Source organism: Schistocerca piceifrons, chromosome 8, assembly GCF_021461385.2.
Source record: "Schistocerca piceifrons isolate TAMUIC-IGC-003096 chromosome 8, iqSchPice1.1, whole genome shotgun sequence".
Classification (NCBI taxonomy): domain Eukaryota; kingdom Metazoa; phylum Arthropoda; class Insecta; order Orthoptera; family Acrididae; genus Schistocerca; species Schistocerca piceifrons.
Window position 1 is genome coordinate 276,526,032 of NC_060145.1, and position 22,166 is coordinate 276,548,197.

A 22,166-nucleotide genomic window follows, 5' to 3' on the forward strand; every position below is an offset into this window, starting at 1 on the left:
AAAAGGGGCTCTTTCCAGAATGCTGTGTCTTTAAGTGAATACAGCATGAGTACTCCCTGCTGCACGGGTGTTGAGGGTGCAGGTGAATGGTATTCTGGCTGCCTCCCGAAACCCATTCTAGCTGGATCAAATTTATAACTCTGCCGTGTTCACTTAAGGGGGGCCTTACCTTGTGCTGTCCAGCCTTGCTGTAAACATTTAAAAACTCTAGCATACTATAGAGAGAAGGGAAGAGAAACAGTGAATGAAAACAATTGCAGGTGGTACTGATCCAGGTGTGCAATTACTGAGCAATGTGACTGAATGACTTCTTGTTCAAGGTAATTTGCAGATCATGCTCCGAAATATGTTAGTGGACAGTTTCAGAGGAAAATGGCTGTGTAACAACACGCAAATACAGTTTGAACAATATTGTTATATTTTGATATACAAATTATTAAGGAACGAAGTTAACAATTCTCAAATTGCTGTTAAATCATGCCAATCGTGTTGAAGAATTGTACATCTGCTGCAAACTTACTTTTCTGTAACAGTGCCAGCTTTAAAATACCAAGAAAATAACACAGAACAGCTATGTTAATAACTAGATTATGCTAAGCTACTTCATTTTTGACACACTATGTAGTTTCATTCATTTACACTGCATTTGTGAATCACAACATAAAAATGTTCAGAGTAGAGAGGTCTCTGGCAACATCTAGAGGTTAGAAACTGAAAACTTTGAAGCAATGTATAAATCATGTTACCATAGTCAAAGCAGTATTTCACAAATCTTTTATTCACTCCACTTTACAATACATCACACTTGGGCATTAAGCAGCTGAGGAGGGTGAAACAGTGACAAACATCCTGTGCATGCAAAAGTTTAAAAGCTGAACTTTCAGAAAGTCATAACTATGTACTAGCCAAATTGTGGCCCAAACTTCTGCACAGAATTGATTGCTGGGACATTTACCTTACAAGTGTGCTTTTTTCTCCTTAAATATGAGAGATCAAGTTGGTAGATGTTTCCTTGTGAGAGTTAACAATTTCCAGTGTTGGATTCAACATATTGTTGAGATTAAAAACCATCATCACACTTCTTTAAATCATTAATCAACCATATTTCAGTAGCTCCCCCGAAAACTGAATCCAAGAAAGATGAAACACGTTGAAGGCAGAACAACTTGTTATTCAACCTTAAATATGGCCCCCCTGCGGGTTCGGGAGTAAGAATAGGCCCGCGGTATTCCTGCCTGTCGTAATAGGTGACTAAAAGGAGTCTCAAACGTTTCGGCCTTATGTGATGGTCCCCTGTCGGGTTTGACCTCCATATCTCAAAATTTTTCCGAAGAGCGAGCCGACTGGGGAAGGAAGCCTTACTTGGTGCTTTGTGTCCATGTTGCGTTGAGAACTTTCGCCAGCTTATTCGTCGTTGCATTGCAGTCCTGTCTGCTCTCCATCTCTTGGGCATGGATCCGTTCCTGTGTGCACTTTCTGCCATGCAATGTGCAGTGCCACTTTCTGCACTGACGGCGACCATGGACTACATGTCATCTAAAATCCAGCACGGTAGCTAGTCCGTTGTGGTGGGGCCGCCATGTACCCTGTTGGTTGTAGCCCCCTGACAACACAGGGATCGCTCTACTGATGCCTGCGCCGTTTACTCCCCATGTATGCCAAGGAGTAGATGCCCATCTCCCTGGGGCATCAGGACTCCCGGCAACGGCCATCCTGCCAGATGGCCTTTGCTGTGGCTGGGTAGCGCCCGTGGGGAGGGCCCGTGGTCGGAGTAGATGGCATCAGGGTGGATGACGTGCAATGAAGCATGGCACATCATCTCTTGCTGGTGGCCAGCCACCAGCAGTCTCTAAGTGTTCGAAAGCTCACTTTAAGGCTCATGTGTATGACCCTAAATCGTTCCCCTCCCTGGCCACACCATGGGAGGAACGAAAGGCTATGAATGGCAGCGAAAGGTATTCGCCCTGGTATCTCGTCTGTACAAGAGCTGACGGGGAATCATTTGTGTCCGTGAAGCTGCAGTTCTCTGCAGAGCATTTAGAGGACAAGTTCGGGGAGGTGGAGGGTTTGTCCAAAATGCGGTCAGGGTCAGTCTTAATCGAAACAGCATACTCTGCCCAGTCATGAGCCTTGCTCGCTTGTACAAAGCTGGGGGATGTTACTGTTGTTATCACCCCACATAAAAGCTTAAATATTGTCCAGGGCATTATTTTCCACTGAGATCTTCTTTTTACAGTCCCCTCAGGGGATCCACAACTATTTTGTGGATACGTGTGTAGCGAGCACGGGACCCCGAGCTAATGTGGCCTTCCTTCTTTTCCAGGCTGCATACCCCCCCTTTCCGCATCCTTCCCCATCCTCCATCTTCACCCCCCCCCCCCCCCCCCCTCACCTCTGGCTCTTTCCTTCCCTTTCTCCCCCTCTGGGAGTATGGTTTGTGCCTACGTCAGGAGACGGACGCTTGTAAATGTACCGCACTCTTCGACTTCCTTGCTTGTATGTCTTCATCTTTCTTCGTCCTTCTCTTTTCCTTACCTCTTCTCTTTACCCTTTTCTCCGCTGCGGCGTTTGAGACCTCTCTTCTTTCCTTTCCCTGTCTCTTTCTTCCTCCCTGTGCGTGTCTGAAGGCCGACCCACGCACTTCCATGCGTAGCCGGTGACGGGGTAACGCGTAATTCCCCGCCCCGGGTAGACAGGTAGGACACGTACGTACCCCCTGGTAACGGCCAGGCCCAGGGAGGGGTGATTACCCGAGCTGATACCTTCCGAAAGTGCCGATTGGTCCCTCCGTCCGTTTGTCGGGAGGTGTGACCTGAGGTGTGAACAATCACCTAAGGCGGGTGTGCCCTCGGTGAGGGCCCCCACAAGGAAGGAGCGCGCCATCGGAGACGCCGGTAATCATGGGGGATTCTTCCGCAATGGTTTCCTCACCTTCCACTATGTCTGCTCACAAACGTAAGTTCACTGAGTCTCAGCCACAGACGGTTCTTCCATCGTTGCCACAGTTCCTTGTTGTTTCTCGGTCTGACGAAGGTCACGACTTTTCCACGGTCAACCCTTTCATTATTCAGAAAGGTGTCAACGCAATTGCGGGTCCTGTAAAGTCTTGTTCCAGATTACGGAATGGCACCCTGTTGTTGGAAACACACAGTGCCCTCCAGGCTCAAAAATTGCTGCGTACTTCTCTGCTCCACACCTTCCCTGTCCGGGTGGAACCGCACCGTACCTTAAATTCCTCGCGTGGAGTCGTTTATACACGCTCCCTCGATGGATTGTCTGACGAAGAAATTCAGCACTACCTGTCTGACCAGGGCGTCACAGCTGTTCATCGGGTTATGAAAAGGGTTGACTCGAACATCATTCCAACCCGCACTGTCTTCTTGACATTTGACAAAGTTCAACTCCCATCAAAAATCAAAGCAGGCTATGAGATAATTTCCGTTCGCCCTTATGTCCCAAACCCTACGCGTTGCTATCGATGTCAGCGGTTCAATCACACCAGCCAGTCCTGTTCCAATCCGGCCAAATGTGTTACGTGTGGCAAGGATGCCCATGAGGGTGCTTGTCCACCTTCATCCCCTCGCTGCATCAACTGTATGGGTGACCACGCTGCTTCCTCTCGAGATTGCCCCGTTTTTAAGGACGAAAAACTCATCCAGGAAATAAGAGTGAAGGAATAGGTGTCGACCTTTGCTGCTCGAAAGTTACTCGCCAGTCGACAGCCCACTGTGCCTCAGAAAGGAAAATACAGCACTGTCCTTGCCTCTCCTCGGCCAACAAAGGAGGCGGCCACGCAGACTTGCGACCTCACCTTTAGTACCACGGTCGTCAAATCGGCCAGCGCAAAGATCGCCCGTTCAACCTCACCACTTTCGCCTGCCCACTCAATGGCTCACCCTTCGTCGGGTTCTGCTAAATCTCGAGCCCAAAAGTCAGATGCCAAGTCTTCGAAAAAAGAGCATTCTCGTGAAGAGTTTTTACGTACCGCAACTTCACAACCATCGGTTCCCCCTTCATCTAAACATCATACTTCCAAGAAGGCTACGAAGAAACACAGTTCCTCTTCTTCTCCGCCAAGGCGTGTCCCATCTACAGCACCACCTGGCGGAAATCGCCCTCGGCCGTCTTCTGTGTCGCCGAGGCGCACTGCTGGTGGCCGGTTAACTGGCCGATCGTTGGTGGCTGGAGCTGCTCCTGACCAACCTATGGATCAGGATCTTCTGCCTTCGACTGAATGCCATTCCATGCTGTCGGTCGCAAGCTCTGAGCAGTCGTTGAGTTGACAGCACCCTTGGTCACGTTCCTCCATTTTCTGTTCACCCTATGTCCATTATCCACTGGAATATCCGCGGCATTCGAGCCAATCGGGATGAATTGTCGATCCTCTTACGATCCTACTCGCCGGTCATCTTCTGTCTTCAGGAAACAAAGCTGCTTCCCCATGACCGCTTTGTTCTCCCTCATTTTCAGTCCGTCCGATATGACCTCCCCTCTGTTGAAGGCACTCCAGCCCATGGAGGACTCATGATTCTGCTCCACGATACTCTCCATTATCACCAAATCCCCTTAAACAGTTCCTTCCAAGCTGTCGCCGTCCGTCTTTCCCTTTCTGGATACACGTTCTCTCTTTGTACGGTATACATTCCATCGTCCACACCAGTGGCACGAGCTGATCTCCTTCATCTTCTTGGTCAGCTTCCACCCCGCTATTTGCTGGTTGGGGACTTCAATGCCCACCACCCGCTTTGGGGATCTCCATATCCTTGTCCACGTGGCTCACTATTGCTAGACTTCTTCCACCAAGCGGGTCTAGTCTGCCTCAACACTGGGGTCCCCACATTTTTGTCTGCCTCCACGACAAATTTATCTCATTTGGACCTTGCGGTCGGTACTGTTCCGCTAGCTCGGCGCTTCGAATGGTTCGCCCTTGATGATACACACTCGAGTGACCACTTTCCATGTGTTCTTAGACTGCAGCCTCAACTGCCATATATGCGCTCGCGACGCTGGAAGTTTGCCCAAGCCGACTGGACACTTTTTTCGTCTCTAGCGACATTCGATGACCGTCGCTTTCCCAGCGTCGACGATGAGGTCACACATATTACCGACGTTATTCTCACAGCTGCGGAACGTTCAATACCACGCACCTCCGAATTGCCCCGGCGCCCCCCCAGTTTCTTGGTGGAACGAGGCATGCCGTGACGCTATACGTGAGCGGCGACGTGCTCTTCGCATTTTCCGTCACCATCCAAGTTTGGCAAACTGTATCCGATATAAGCAGCTCCGTGCGCGATGTCGTCGCGTCATCCGCGATAGCAAGAAGGCAAGCTGGAAATTCTTTATTAGCTCATTTAACACCTTCACTCCCTCCTCGGAAGTTTGGAGTCGGCTTCGACGGTTCTCAGGCACGCCTAGTTTCTCCCCGGTCTCTGGGCTCACTGTCGCGCATGATACCTTAGTGGACCCCGTCGCAATTTCTAACTCGTTGGGTCAGCACTTTGCTGAGATTTCGAGCTCTCCAAATTACCCGCCAGCGTTTCTCCCGAAGAAACGTGCAGCGGAAGTGCGACATCTTGCTTTCTCCTCTCAAAATCGCGAAAGCTACAATACTGTTTTCTCCATGCGGGAACTCCAACATGCCCTCTCTTCTTCTCGCTCCTCCGCCCCAGGACTGGATGGTATCTATGTCCAAATGTTGCTGCATTTATCAACCCATAGCCTGCGTTACCTCCTTCGCCTTTACAATCGAATTTGGACCGACAGTACCTTTCCCAGGCGATGGCGGGAAGCTATTGTCGTTCCCATTCCGAAACCTGGAAAGGACAAACATCTCCCCTCTAGCTATCGCCCCATTTCTCTCACGAGTAGTGTCTGTAAGGTTTTGGAGCGTATGGTGAATTACCGTTTAGCTTGGTGGCTGGAATCCCGCAGTCTTTTAACACCAGCCCAATGCGGATTCCGAAAGCATCGTTCTGCCGTTGACCATCTTGTTGCTCTCTCCACTTATATCATGAACAATTTTCTCCGGAAACGCCAAACGGTAGCAATATTTTTTGATCTGGAGAGAGCATACGATACCTGTTGGAGGACAGGCATCCTCCGCACACTGTTCTCTTGGGGCTTTCGAGGCCGGCTGCCCCTTTTTCTTCGCGAATTTATGGCAGAGCGCACATTTAGGGTGCGGGTGAACACTACTCTCTCCCGTACTTTCTCCCAATAAAACGGGGTACCCCAGGGCTCCGTGCTGAGTGTTGTACTGTTTGCCATCGCCATTAATCCAGTTATGGATTGTCTCCTTCCTGATGTCTCGGGCTCCCTCTTTGTGGATGATTTTGCGATCTACTACAGCTCTCAACGGACCAGCCTGCTTGAAAGACGTCTTCAAGGATGTCTCGATCGCCTCCACTCGTGGAGCATCGAAACCGGCTTCCGTTTCTCACCCAGTAAGACCGTTTGTGTTAATTTTTGGCGACGTAAGGAGTTTCTTCCGCCCTCCTTACATCTAGGTCCTGTCAACCTTCCGTTTTCCGACGTCGCTAAATTCTTGGGTCTTACGTTTGACAGAAAACTGTGCTGGTCCTCCCACGTTTCCTATCTTTCGGCTCGCTGTCTGCGTTCCCTTAACACCCTCCGTGTCCTGAATGGTACCTCCTGGGGAGCGGACCGAGTGGTCCTTCTCCGCCTCTATCGCGCCTTAGTGCGCTCGAAATTGGATTATGGAAGCATAGTCTACTCCTCTGCTCGGCCGTCTATTCTTCGGCGTCTCGACTCTATCCACCACCGTGGATTACGTTTAGTGTCTGGAGCTTTTTACACCAGCCCTGTGGAAAGCCTTTATGCTGAGACTGCTGAATCTCCGCTGTCCAATCGGCGGGCAGTCCTTCTGAGTCGTTATGCTAGCCATCTGTCTTCCATGCCTGCTAATCCAGCCCATGACCTTTTTTTCGACACCTCCTTTGATGTCGGGTATGCAGGCCGCTCCTCCTCCCTACTACCCCCGGGAGTCCGCTTCCGTCAACTGCTCCATTCTCTCTCCTTCCGCTTTCCTAAAACCTTCTTGACAACTTGGGGTACAGCACCGCCTTGGCTCCGTCCCCGGATCGACTTGCTCAGAGACCTATGTCAATTTCCCAAGGATGGTACCCCTACACTTGTCTACCGTCGGGCATTTGCTGCTCTATGTGCACAAATGATGGAAGCCACATTTATTTACACTGACGGCTCGAAAACATCGTTAGGTGTAGGGAGTGCCTATATTGTTGGCGACACCCCAAATCACTTTCGGCTTCCCGACCAGTGTTCGGTTTATACTGCGGAGCTTTACGCTGTTCTCCAGGCTGTCCACTACATCCGCCGCCATCAGTGGATACAGTACGTAATCTGCTCAGATTCTCTCAGCTCTCTCCTAAGTCTCCAAGCTCTTTACCCTGTGCACCCTCTGGTCCACCGGATTCAGGACTGTCTGCGCTTGCTCCACCTGGGGGGCGTCTCAGTGGCGTTCCTCTGGCTCCCGGGACACGCTGGTATCTGTGGGAATGAGGCGGCCGATATAGCGGCCAAGGCTGCAGTCTCTCTTCCTCGGCCAGCTATTCAGTCTCTTCCGTTTACCGATCTACGGAGCGGTTTATGTCGCCAAGTTGCTCGTTTATGGCATGCGCATTGGTCAACACTTCCCCATAATAAATTGCGGGAAGTGAAAGCCCTTCCTTGCGCTTGGACCTCTTCCTCCCGAACACGTCGTCGGGAGGAGGTAATTTTAGCTAGACTCCGGATAGGGCACTGTCTTTTTAGCCATCGACATCTTTTAAGCGGTGATCCTCCCCCACTCTGTCCCCACTGCTCTCAGCTGTGGACGGTCAGACACCTTTTAATTGAATGCCCCTATTTTAATCCGTTACGCTCCCGTCTACAGCTATCGCCTGATCTATCGTTGATTTTAGCAGATGACACGCGCTCAGCTGACCGCGTTCTACAGTTTATTAGTGACAGTGAAATGACGTCAGTCATTTGATTTTTTTTTTTTGGGGACAACCAACCCCTTTCTATAGTGGATTTTTAAGCATTCCTTCTGCCTTTAGTTTCTCAAATTTTATGACTTTGTTCCCCTTGCTGCTGATTTTAAATTTCGTTTTTTTCCTGTTTCCTACGTCACGGGCTGGGCGCTAATGACCATAGAAGTTTTGCGCCCTAAAACCACAAAAAAAAAATTCTTTTACAGTCCGATGACGAGCTGCGCGCCAACTTAGAGCGGCGAGGTGTCCATTTCGTCCGGCGCATCCACTGGGGTCCGAGGGATCAGCAAGTTGCCACCGGTGCCTTCATCTTGGCCTTCGAGGGTGACACATTACCTGAGAAGGTCAAGGTGATAGTCTACCGTTGTGATGTAAAACCCTATATCCCTCCCCCGATGCGGTGCTTCAAGTGTTGGAAGTTCGGACATATGTCTTTTCGCTGTGCTTCCACCCTCATCTGTTGCGATTGTGGTCGACCATCCCATCCTGATACTCCATGTGCCCTGCCTCCCATCTGTGTCAACTGCGGGGAGCACCATCCCCCTTGCTCGCCGGACTGTAAGATTCTACAGAAGGAACGGAAAATAATGGAATACAAGACCCTGTATAGACTGACCTACACTGAGGCTAAGTGTAAGTTTGAACGACTACATCCAGTACGCATCACGTCCTCTTATGCCGCCACTCTCACTCCTGCTACAGTTCCCATAGCTGCACCACACACTGTCGCCTCTCAGAGCCAGAGGACCACACCTGCCCCCTTGATGGTGGGGGGAACTTCACTCCCTGTTGCTCCTGCTCCATCTACTTCAGGAGCAACACCCCCCCCCCCCCCCCTCCCTCCTAACCATTGGGGACATAAGTTCCCCCTTCCCAGCCAGAGAAGCGTAAGACTTCTTCGGCTCCTCTTGCCAGGAAGGGGACCTCCCTTCACAAGTTCTGACCGGTTTAAAAGCGGACACCCGCAAGTGGCTCAAACAACCGCCGGTCGCTGGTCGTAGGGCCTCATGGTCGTCGTCCGTCCCTGAGACTGACCCAGTGAAGCCCTCCCAGCCTGAACCACCGAAGGCGTCCCTCAGATGCCATGGATGTCACTCGCGCGGGTACTGAATCAGTGGCGAGAGAACAAGCGGCGTAAACTGCCTTCCCAGTCCCTTCACGCCTTTCTGAGCCATGGACAATATCATCCTCCAGTGGAACTGCAGTGGTTTCTTCCATCATCTAGCTGAGCTCCGACAACTTATCAGCCTTCACCCTTTCTTCTGCATTGCTCTTCAGGAAACTTAGTTTCCAGCAATGCGAATTCCCGCCCTCCATGGCTATCGGGGTTATTACAAGAACTGGGCAGCTTATGAAAGGGTGTCTGGTGGCGTCTGCATCTATGACCTTCACTCTTCACAGCGAGTCTGTCCGTCTACAAACACCTTTAGAGGCTGTCACTGTTAGGGTGGTGACACCACAGGCTGTTACCGTCTGCAGTCTTTACCTTCCACCGGATGGTGATGTCCCACAGCATGTCCTGGCTGCACTGATAGCCCTATTGCCGCCACCTTTCTTGTTTCTTGGTGACTTCAATGCCCATAACCCTCTGTGGGGTGGGTCAGTGGCAACAGGTCGAGGCGCCACCGTTGAGTGTGTATTTCCATTTTAAATGATAGTGCCTTCACAAATTTCAGTGTGGCGCATGGCATGTACTCCGCCATCGACCTTTCAATCTGCAGCCCTTCTGTCCAATGGAGTGTGCATGATGACCTGTTTGGTAGTGACCACTTTCCAATCTTTCTGTCACTGCCACAGCGTCACTCTTCTGGGCGCCCTTGCAGATGGGCTATGAATAAGGCTGACTGGGATTTGTTCTGCTCCATTGCCGCTATTGAGCCTCTTCCTAATGACGCCATTGATGTGGTGGTTCACTCGGTCACCACCGGCATCATTACTGCCGCAGAATCTGCCATTCCCCGTTCTTCTGGGTCCCCTCGGTGGCGGACTGTGCCTTGGTGGTCGTCTGAGATTGCTGAGGCGATTAAAGATCACCGGCGGGCGCTCCAGTGTCACAAGCGGCATCCATCTTCAGAAAACCTCGTCGCCTTTAAACGGCTCTGTGTGTGGGCCCGCCGCATCATTCGCCAACACAAGCAGGAGTGCTGGGAGCGGTATGTGTCCACCATTGGCCTCCATGTCTCTCCATCGCAGGTCTGGTCCAAGATTCTACGCCTCTATGGCTATCTGACCCCTGTCAGCGTCCCTGCGCTCTCACTGAATGGAGCAGTTTGTACTGACTCCGACGTAATTGCCAACCGCTTGGCAGAGCATTTTGCTCTGAGTTCCTCTTCTGTGAATTACCCACTGGCCTTCCGCTCCATTAAAGAGCGGATGGAATGTCGGAGCCTTTCATTTCGCACCCACCATCCTGAATCCTACATTGTTCCATTCAGTGAGTGGGAATTTCAGTGCCCTAGCTGCTTGCCCTGATACCGCTCCTGGGCCAGATCACATCCACTGTCAGATGCTGAAACACCTTTCAGTGGACTGCCAGCGACGCCTCCTCGACCTTTACAATCGTCTCTGGGTCGAGGGTGAGTTTCCGTCGCAATGGCGGGAAAGTATTGTCATCCCTGTTTTGGAACCTGGCAAGAACCCCTTGGAGGTGGACAGCTACCACCCCATTAGCCTCACTAACGTTCTTTGCAAGTTGCTCGAATGGATGGTGAGCCGGCGATTGAGTTGGGTACTCGAGTCTCGGGGCCTCCTGGCTCTGTCTCAGAGTGGGTTCCGTAAAGGCCGCTCTGCCGCCGACAATCTGGTGAGGCTGGAGTCAGCCATCCGTACGGCCCTTGCCCGCCGTCAGCACCTCGTTGTCTTTTTCGACATGCCGAAGGCATACGATATGACATGGCGCCATCACATCCTCTCTATGCTTCATGATTGGGGTCTTCGGGGTCCGCTGCCGATTTTTCATACACAATTGTCTGTCGCATCGTACCTTCCGCATGCAAGTCGCGGCCTCCCATAGTTCCTCTTGAGTTCAGGAGAACAGGGTTGCACAGGGGTCTGTTTTAAGTGTCTGCCTGTTTTTAATTGCAATTAACGGGCTTGCTGCGGCCGTGGGAACGTCTGTCTCAGCATCCTTGTATGCTGACAACTTCTGCCTCTACTACAGCTCCATTGGCATTGCCGCTGCTGAACGTCAGCTGCAGGGCACTATCCGCAAGGCGCAGTCTTGGGCTGTAGCGCTTGGCTTCCAGTTTTCGGCTGCCAAGACCTGCGTTATGCATGTCTGCCGACGACGCTCAGTTCACCCTGAGCCGCAGCTTTATCTTCCCAGCGAACGTCTTGCTGTGGTGGAGACACATCACTTTTTGGGTGTGGTTTTTGATGCTCGGTTGACTTGGCTCCCACAAATTTGGCAGCTTAAGCAGATGTGTTGGCGGCGTCTTAATGCTCTGCGATGCTTGAGTCACACCAGGTGGGGCGCCGACCGCTCGACCCTCTTACGGCTCTACCAGGCATTAATCCAGTCCCGTCTGGATTATGGAAGCCTGGCTTATGGTTCAGCATCCCCATCTGCATTGCGTGTGCTAGACCCAATTCTTCACAGCGGGATCTGACTTGCCACTGGTGCTTTCTGGACCAGCTCTGTGGACAGCATACTTGTGGAGGCAGGTGTCCCTCCACTGCGGTTATGGCGCCAACATTTACTGGCGCCAACATTTACTGGCTGCTTATGCTGCGCATGTTTGTAGCTTGCCCGGGCATCCTAATTATCGTCTCCTGTTCCCGCAGTCAGTCGTCCATCTCCCAGAACGTCGGCCCCGGTCGGGTTGTACGATCGCCGTCTGCGTCAGAGAGCTTCTCTCCGGGTTTGGGATTTACCCTCTTCCACCTCCTTTTTGGGCCCCTCTGCGTACACCCCCGTGGTGTGTGCCCCGCCCTTGCCTTCGGCTCGACTTGGCCGAGAGCCCGAAGGACTCAGTCCCTCTGGAGGCCTTCCACCGCCACTTTTCTTCCATCCTAGCCATGTATCAGGGCTCTGGTGTTGTTTATACTGACGGTTCGATGGTTGCTGGTCGTGTCGGTTATGCTCTAAATCTGGGGGGCCATTACAAACAACGATCCTTGTTGGCTGGCTGCAGCGTTTTCACTGCTGAGCTGGTCGCCATCTTTCTTGCCCTAGAGTATATCCACTCCTGCTCAGGTGAGTCCTTCATTATCTGTAGCGACTCCCTGAGCAGTTTTCGAGCTATCGACCAGTGTTTCCCTCGCTCTCATCTGGTGATAGCTGTCCAGGAGTCCCTCCATGCTCTTGCCCATTGCGGACGCTCTGTGGTATTTGTGTGGACCCCAGGCCATGTTGGGATACCCGGCAATGAACATGTAGACCACCTGGCGAAAGAGGCCACCAGTAAACCATCTCTGGACATTGGCCCTCTGGAGACTGATTTGAGGGCAGTCTTACGCCGCGCAGTTCTCACGCTTTGGGACGCTGAATGGCACGATCTGACCACACGTAATAAACTCCGTGCTGTCAAGGAGACGACAGTTGTGTGGCGATTGTCCATGCGAGCCATTCGCAGGGACTGAGTCGTCCTTTGTCGGCTCCGCATCGGAGACACCCGGCTGACGCATGGATATTTACTGAGCCGTGGGGACCCACCTCTCTGTCGCTGCGGGGCGGTTTTGACGGTGGTGCACATTTTATTGTCCTGTCCACTTTTAGCTATGCTCAGGCAGACATTTGCGCTGCCTGATACGCTCCCTGCCCTTTTAACTGATGACCCTGCTATGGCAGACTTAGTTTTGCGTTTTATTCGGGCAGGGAAGCCCCATCATCAACTAATCTAAGTGCTTGTCTTTCTGTGTTGATTCTGGCCTATGGCCTCCAATTTTAGTCTGATTTTTTAGTGTGTTTTTTGGTGGTTGGCTTTTCCTTTTTTGTCTCTATGGTCGGCCAACCATTGTCACACTCTGTGTGATTTTAACTCGTTTTGTCTGATCTCTGTCTGAGTCTTTCTTGTCCTGTGTCGTCTGCCGTCTTTTCTGTTGTTCGTTTTTTTATTCTCTGTGGGTGTTTTTAGTTTTTGGAAAAAGGGACCGATGACCGTAGTCTGGTCCCTTTAATCCCCCAAACCGACTGACCGACCTTAAATATGGAATTCTATACCTAGAAGTAACAGAAGAATCCATAGATAAGATGAAACAGACATTAAAGTCTGGATATTCTTGTAGCCCATGGTGTATCTTGGCGTCCTACAGTGCTTATTCATGGTAGATTGATCAGACACAAGCAGGTGGGTATAGTGTCGATGTTCCATGCACTGTACATAAAGTATGTCTGCTATACAGCAAGCCACAGAAAGAGAGAGAATTTTATACTTGACTGCCTTAGAATCCACAGACTTAATTCTGCTAATCAAATATGCTACATCACTGAGAGGTGACACTTGTTTAATGTTAATGCAGGCTGTCACTAAATGCTCGGACTTGTACAGATATAGTGTTTGCTACATGGATATTTTGGTTAATTATAGTGGCTTATAGAGTTAAAATACCTAAATGAAGATGAAATTGATGATTTTCTAAGAAATAATTATACTTGAGTGTGGTTAATTTTTAATTTTTGTGAAACTGTGATGACAACCCACATTGATGTAAAAGGGGTAATAAAAGTGAGATTTGTGCATTTGGTGAAGAAGTTTACTGTAAGAATAAAGTGGCATTGGACAATATTAATGACCCAGGAAATGCTGTCTTCTACTCTTTTCAAAGACATACATCTGTAACAGGCATGTCATTTCTGCTCTTTGCATCACACTCATTCACAAGAACATTATTTGTTTGAATAAAGGATGTCACCAGTAGCTACAAAAATTCATTGTTCCAGCCATGATATACACAGATGGAAAAAATTCAGAACACCAAAAAATATTTAATGAAGAGTAATGAAATTTCGGGGAAACATTTGTCTAGGTAACACATTTAGGTGGATAACATTGCAGGATCACATGTTGATGCAAGCATGAGATAAGCCGTTGCAAATTTTAAATGCTGGTACCAGTGTAACCACCAGAATCTTGAATGCAAACATGCACACATTGTGTAGTACAGGTGCCAGATGTTAGTATGTGGGATGGAGTTCAGTGTCTGTTGCACTTGGTCAGTCAATACAGGGACAGTTAAAGCTGTTTGTAGATGACACCAGAATTGTCATCCGATGATGTCTCATAAGTGCTGGATTGGAGACATCTGGTGATTGAGCAGGCCAAGGCAACATGTTGACATTCTGTAGAACGTATGGGTTTACAACAGCTGTATGTGGGCAAGTGTTATCCTGTTGAACACCACCCTCTGGAATGCTGTTCATGAATGGCAGCACAACAGGTCGGATTGGCGGAGTGGTGTACAAATTTGCAAGTCAGTGTGCATGGGATAACCACAAGAATCGTCCTGCTGTCATACAAAATTGCACCTAGACCATAACTTCAGGTGTAGATCCAGTGTGTCTAGTACACACACATTACTTGCAGGCTCTCAAATAGCCTCCTCTTAACCCACACACACTCACCACTGGCACTGAGGCAGAACCAGCTTTCATCAGAAAACACACTGGACCTCAACCCTGATCTCCAATGAGCTCTCACTTGACACCACTGGAGTTGCAAATGCCAGTGGTTTGGGGTCAGTGAAATGTATGCTACAGGGCTTCTGGCTCGGAGCTGTTCTTGAAATAACTGATTTGTAACAGTTTTTGTGTCACTATGGTGCCAACTGCTGCTCAAATTACTGCTGCAGATACACTGTGATGCACGAGAGCTGTACTCCAAACACAATAGTCTTCCCTCTTGGTAGTGACACATGGCTGTCTGGTGTCCAGTCTTCTTGCGATACTAATTTCTAGTGACCAATGCTGCCAACTGTCACGTACACCTTATCATAGTCTTATTACATGATCTCATTCCAACTCAGTGAGGTGTGGTTAATGGCATCTTTGTTGCCTGATAGGCATTCTTGACTAACATCAGCTCACCACATCCAGTCTCAAAGGTAACTAATGCTCTCGACTGTTACAGTGTGTATTTAAAGCAAACCTTATTTCTATACTTGTGGTGACACTACTAGTGCCACTCTTATGTGGGTGGTGCAAATTTGAATAGACATCAGCTTTCATATGTAGAAACACACCAGCCAACTTTCATTTATGTTGCACAACTCCTTCTTGGTGTTACAGTTTTTTTTTCCTCCATCTGTGTTCTCGCAAAATAAGTGTTTCACAGTGCTGATTGATCCCAACCTTGCATGGAATTTTTCTACATATCAGTGGATTGCTTTTAAACTTGCCATGCTGTGTTTTTCACAGTTCTCCACAGTTCGTGTTGTACTGATCAGTCGTATGATAAATTTTTTCTTCCACTGTTTGCTTCGCCGGTCATTGTTTTAATGTTTACAGAGTTAACTTTGCGCACTCTTTCTGTTTTCACAGCTCTCTCTCTCTCTCTCTCTCTCCCCTCACCACCCTCCTTCACCCCAGCCCATCCCATCCCCTCACTCTGTGTAAAAAAAAGTGCCACTTTGGAGCAGGCAATGTAGGTATCCTCATTTGGGCATTTATGTCAGCTGCATCCCAGTCATCAGTCTTAATGAGGCAAAAATTTCATGCATGTGTTTTCAAATGGAAATGATTCAATTTCTTTAACAAAAAATTTTAGTTTAAATTTTTGTTTCATGTATGAAGTGTTAGTAATTGTTCTGATTACTTCCAGATGGAGGTGTAACCACTCTAAATGCTCCAGCACCAACTGCAGTTACCCATGAAGAAGACTTAAATGATGAAGATATAGAGCTAAAAATTTTATGTAAAGATAGGAAGAAGCCATTAACTGTTAAAATTCACAAAGATGAGAAAATGAAAGTTCTTATGATAAAAGTTGCTGAGATGTTGGAAATGCCTCAGGAAAGACTGAAGTTTATGTTTGATGGTGAACTTTTGAACTCAAGTGATACTGCTGTGGATCTGGAACTCGAAGGTGGAGAATGTATTGAAGTCAATGTTATTGCATAGAATGCACTCGTTTATACCAGATAAATTAGTCAGGAACATATGTGACTTTTAGGTAAACAAATCATTTAAAAAATGTGGTAAAATGTTGGTAATTTCTTTTAATCACTCATTTGTTTCACTTATTAATGGAACATACATAGAAACTATTTGTGTGCATGTGGGGAGGGAGAGGCGGACAGGGGTTTATTGTTTTAGAACCTTTTGAATAAACTGTAGTTTCATTTAAAAGTCTGTAGTGTCCTTTGCCAACACACAAACAACATTGTCATTGAATGTAATTGTTGGTTTCTTGGAGATTCCATTGATCTTAGTTGCACCTCTCACACAATTGCAGTACATTTTCTCAGTGAAAAATGGCATTGTGCTGCCCATCACATGATTTCTTATGTCATAGTTTTTTTTCATGCGTATGTGATTTACTCTTAAAAGCGTTCAACCTTGCTCTTTCTCTCGTAATTTTTATTTCCGTTTTACATTTAGTGATTTGTACTTTACTATGTTCAGTCCCTCTATCCCTTTCTTAAACACGCAAAGACTTCTTAGGTTTTAATGTAGCTCTTTGTTTTATAGTTCCAAATGATTTTAATATAAAAATGATTTTGGCGTGTAGGTTTATTGACTGTGTGCATATGCTGGATAGTTTGAAATTGTGTGTGGGTATATTCCATTTTATAGCAGTCTTTTGGAAAAGAGTGGCACCAATCAAAAAATAAACAAACCAATGTGTCCGTCATCACCTAATGTACAAAACTGACTGTGAACATAAGTCTCTTGTGTGCTGATTTACCTATAGTCATACATACATGTATCCCTGTAAAAACTGCAAAGAAGAGCACATTCTTGTATTTGTCTTTGTTTTAATTTTTCTTACAGACCTCCAAGTAAAGGAAGACTTTTGTGTGCATATTGTTCTAGTTTTACAATTCAAAACATTAACAAATATGATGTTAACTTTAAGTTATAATGTAGGTGTTTGAAAGAGTTCTGTAGGCAGACATGTTGATGGCGTTGCTGTTGATGAGAAATAAAAACTTAAATAGTCTGAAGATTAGGAATAGGAAGAGGAGGGAATTTCTGTTTTAAAGGAGTGGATGGTAGCAGTGATAGGTCAATGATTGAACCAGAACTTTGATGTTGAATGATCCTTACATGAACTATGATATGCTGTCATTCGCCTTCCTTTTCCTCCAGTAGCACTTAAAAAATTTTTTTCCTCTTCCTGTTATGTAATTTATTATTCATAAGAGTTATTTGTGTTTATCTCTTTTTGAATACTGTCACTGTTTTTACGTGTTTAACTTCGTATATCTGTTGTCATGACTGAGCGATGTAGATATTTTATTTGATGTTTTCAGTGTAAATAAAATATATTTCTACATGTACAAGACACAATAAAATATCTAAATTGTTTTATAGTATCATTGCTCCTTTAGAATAGATCAGATTAAAATGTGTGTTTTGTATTGATGGACTGCTAGTTCGAAAATAAATCAACAGTGAAGTAATATGTTCTTAATGCCAGTATCTTTATTACAGTGCTTTTTACATCCCTCTTTGTACAAGGGACACAATAACATTTTCTGGGTTCAACAATTGCTTGACATGTTTTACCCCTATATTCTCAAAATATTCACCATCACTTTGTGCACACAGATCCATCCTCCTAAACAAAGCCTCCAGTCATTAGTTCTTGTTCTTTTGAGTTATCAGCTAATGTTGTTTTGCTGTATGCAAACATTAAAAACTTTCAAAACTGCAGCTGTGAAAATTGCCCTTGAACTTCAGCAGTTGGAAAAAATAACATGGAGCAGAGTCATCTGGTACAGCAACCGTATGTAGAATATTCGAATTAAAAACAGTTTTGGTTGCAATTTATTCTTATATTAACAACACGTTTGGCCCGTGTAGGGCACCTTCAGATTATCTACAAGGATAACAAAATGAGCGCAAATTAAAATATGGTCCTGGCATGCATAATTCTAAATGTGAATGATGAATTATTGCTAACCTTAAAATTTTCCTTTTACAGCATTTTAACACCCGTAAGACGGCTCTGTGCTGGATTGGTGCACGTGTCAAATGAGATAAACCCCCCAGAGGCCTAGTCAAAAACGACTATGCCATGATATAGTGTAAAATAAATAATCCAACTACAAGAAACATACATTAATAACGTTGTACCAGCAGGTCAGAATGGTGCAATGGTTTGGACCAAACTCACAAAAAAGTATACACTATAAACAACACACAGAAGAGGTGCCACCACAAGCTCGTGCCAGGAATGTCAATGAGCAATGGAATGAAGCGTACATACAGTTACTGCAGCGGACACATATAGGTGTCGTTAAAAGCAATTATGTGTCAGTCAACGTATTGAATGCTTAAAATAAATAAATAAATAAATCTAAAAATGATTGAATCACTGTAATGAAATTAAGAGCTTATAATTAATCAAACAATACTCACACATAAAGGGAAAGTTTAAATTACTCCAAATAGATAAACAGTAACACCAGCTGTAACTGAATAAAAATGTAAGTTACAAATTCTTAAAACAGGAAGCCCCCTTAGACTTTAAAAGTATAATGCGTAAGAATGAATCAACTGGAGGGAGGGGGGGATTAATAAGCTGAAACCGAAACCCATTAGAAAAGCATACCGATATTATCCAGTAAACTTTAAGAACTGACCTCATTTAATTATAATATCTTTGGTTCCCACTAGCTGGCTCAGCTTTCAGCAATTGTTCGTCAACTGTACACATACGTAGATGTTTTCTTAAGCATTAAATATGCCGAGTGTCATATAACTGCTTTGAGCGCCACCTCTGTGTGTCCTCTGCAGTCATTGTATGCGAGGCTCATTCCATTGTTCATTTGACACTACTGCCGCGAGGTTGTGACAGCACCTCTGTGTATTCTGTTTATAGTGTATACTTCTTTGTGAGTGTGGTGTTACAATTTCACCATTCCTGCTGGTACGACTTTATTAAGGTCTGTTTCATTCAGTTTGATTATTTATTTAACATTCTAGTCCTTTGTTGCATTATATAATAATTTTTTTTTGACTAGGCGCCTGGGGCGTTACCTGATTTGACATGTGCTTCAGTCTAGCACAGAGCAGTCATGCTTTTTAAAATGTTGTAAGAGGAAAATTTTAAGGTTGGTAACAATTCCTTATTTACATTTAGAATAGTGCATGATAGGACCATACCCTAATTTTTGCTTACTTTGTTATCCGTATAGATAATTTGATCTGGCAGTTTCCGGTGATTAAGGGTGACATTGTGGTACTGGTGTGCAAGACTCGCACTCCATCTTGGCTATCGAACTTACTTGGAGTTGCTTCAACGATCTTCTTTTCCTGATAGCCGGCTGCTATGTACTGATCAACTTCCCTCTGAAGATAAAATGCTACTTTGGAGGAATTTTTTATACTTTTAAAATAACTCCATACACTCGAGAGTTCTTTGAACTCAATCTCACTGTATTTTCATCACACATAGCAGTTTTCATACGACTAAAACCTTTTTTCTAAGCTCGACACCTTCCAGTCCGTCGGAACTATCACATTTATTTTTCCATAAATACAGTCTACAAATCTCTCCAAGTTTAACAAGACAACTGTCTACACCTTACGAAAGTAAAAGAATGAATGTACAAGTAATTGTATCTTCTCTTCTTTCAACAACATCAAATATTCACACAATAATGTTTGATGTTGCATGGAGTACGGCATGTTTATTCCTTGAGCTGGACGTGCAACTTCTTAGGCGGGCTTGGCAACTACCTGCGCATGCCGATCATCCATCTGATACGCATATGTTCTGCACACACATCATTGTCGTGAAGTAGACACAGCTATACTTTACCACACTCATCTCTAAAATAACGTGTTCGAGACGGTGGAAATACGAGGGTCTCTAGAATTTACCCCGAAATTCTCGAGGCGCTACATATCCCTCCCCTTTGCTTGAACACAGGATATTTTATACATGTATACAGGTTTGTTATGTACATCAATATTGTATTCATATAATATTACGTTTCCATCAATTCATATAACTTTTTTTTTTTTTTTTTTTAACTATCGGGTACTTCATACGTAGCTCTCTTTCCTTTTCCATAATCATGGACCTTTTGATCAATGTAAACTTTTTAAGGACAAGAATCTTTCTGTTCCCTTTCCAGTTGTAAACTCCAAGTGTGCATTACCCAAGCGTATGCTGTTATTTGCCCTTCCTCTTTGCATAATACTTTTTCTAAGTATGGATTTATTCAATACCTTTTATAATCTGGAGGAACTCTGGGTAAATAAAGGTGTTCTTTTCAACACATGTAACTTCACACAAACATAACAATGCGAGTGGAAATGAGAATTCAAACTTACTAGAATAATCTCTACAAAATGTGTGACTTTTGTCATGATACTGCCCTTTTCTCTTTAGGCACAGTACCTATACCTCACACACGGGTTGATACTATGAAAGCACTTCCTCCCTCTGTTTTGGTAGGTACACCCCTTTAAACAAATTCCTGATATACTATGGTACAGGTCAATCCCTTTCTTGGTGCCCCTGCCCGCACAGTATGTGTCAACCTTTCTTGGGTCTGCCTACCTGCCCTTTTCCATCCAATCGTGTGTGTGTGTGTGTGTCAAATAAGTAATTGTCTCTTCTCTTCTTTCAACAACATTTAAATGTCAAATCTTCACCCAATAATGTTTGATGTTGCACAGAGTATGGTGTGTTTATTCCTTGAGCTGGATGTGTAACTTCTTAGGTGGGCTCGGCGACACACACACACACACACACACACACACACACACACACTCTCTCTCTCTCTCTCTCTCTCTCTCTCCACTTAAGTATACGATGTAGCATAACGAACCGCAATATGTTCCTCCTCCTCTCACGTACATATACTAGTGTAATATCATCATCATAACCATAAATACTCTTAGTTCTTACATATATAAATATATCCCTGTACATACCTTTACATCACCTCACATATCCAGGTGCGCATACCTATCACTATGTGCACACTTTTCTCCCTCCAACACATGACGGTTCCCACATTATCTTAAAGTATACTCTTCCTGTTTGTGTTTTTGTGTTTCATTGTGTGTACACGTATGGGTAGTCGTGTAGCCTGATTCTTTGGCCAGATTAAGGCAAATAAGTTGAAGGTTGTAGAAAACCACGGAAATTGAGAAGGACTTCAGCAATAGAAGTGTGTGCATATGGACAGAGGGTAAGATAGACCGGTACTCAAAAGAGAAGTAAGAAAGGAAAAAGTAGAAATGGTTGCTAAGATCGAAAGAAAGAAAGAAGATAGCCCCAAAGACAGGAACCCTTCCCACCCCATTCCCCAGGATCTCCACTTCACCGGTACTTGAGTGAGAAACCGGAGGAGGTATGATGTTAAAAGTCTCCTGCAGGATGGACATTCTCACCTTCACCTTTGAAGACCCCGAAAGAAGATCTTAGCAACTCCTACGGAATGGCAGTGGTGAAGAATCAGTCACACTTGTCTGTGAGGGTTATTTGAAAGGTGTGGAATGTGTGTAGTGTTAGTCATGTTTGTACCTACACCACCCACCCTTTTCATAATTTATATAAAACCTCCCCATTCATATCCCATTTCACAAAAGGTGTAAATTATTCCATAATAAGTAGAAATTATGTATCTTATCATCATAAGCAGAAACTATGTATCATATCACAAATATCTCATTATTCCTCTTACCCCGTATTGTATGATTCACATCATTTTTCACAAAGGATATAAAATATTCAGTAGTAAATAAAAAAAAACTATGTACAATATCATTGCAAATATAGAAATATTCATATTATATCGTATCCTCCAATAGCTTAGACCCGAATGAGACTTAACTATACGTTGGTTCGCTAGGCAAAAATATGACCTAACTACATGCGGATGGCAGGAGAGACTGGCTGGTTAGGCAAAAATATGACCTAACAATCCATGGAAATTGCATTGGCTGCTGTCGACACTACAAACGAGACCCAGGACCAGTCACGAAGACCAGCAATGGCACCCCTGGAATAACTGAGCAGGACATTCCAGCGG

At 45.8% G+C, this 22,166-nt stretch overlaps 1 protein-coding gene across 3 annotated transcripts in view; it reads left to right on the top strand.

The window, feature by feature from the left end:
* The window catches only part of LOC124711880 (uncharacterized protein CG4449), a 165,347-nt gene extending 147,813 nt beyond the window's left edge, over positions 1 to 17,534 (top strand). For all 3 annotated transcript variants that reach the window (XM_047242120.1, XM_047242119.1, XM_047242121.1), the window contains exon 7: positions 15,770 to 17,534. In XM_047242120.1, the coding sequence (XP_047098076.1) occupies positions 15,770 to 16,068 (299 nt within the window). In that variant the 3' untranslated portion in view covers positions 16,069 to 17,534. The remainder of the gene's footprint in view (positions 1 to 15,769) is intronic.
* Positions 17,535 to 22,166: the final 4,632 nt, after the last annotated feature.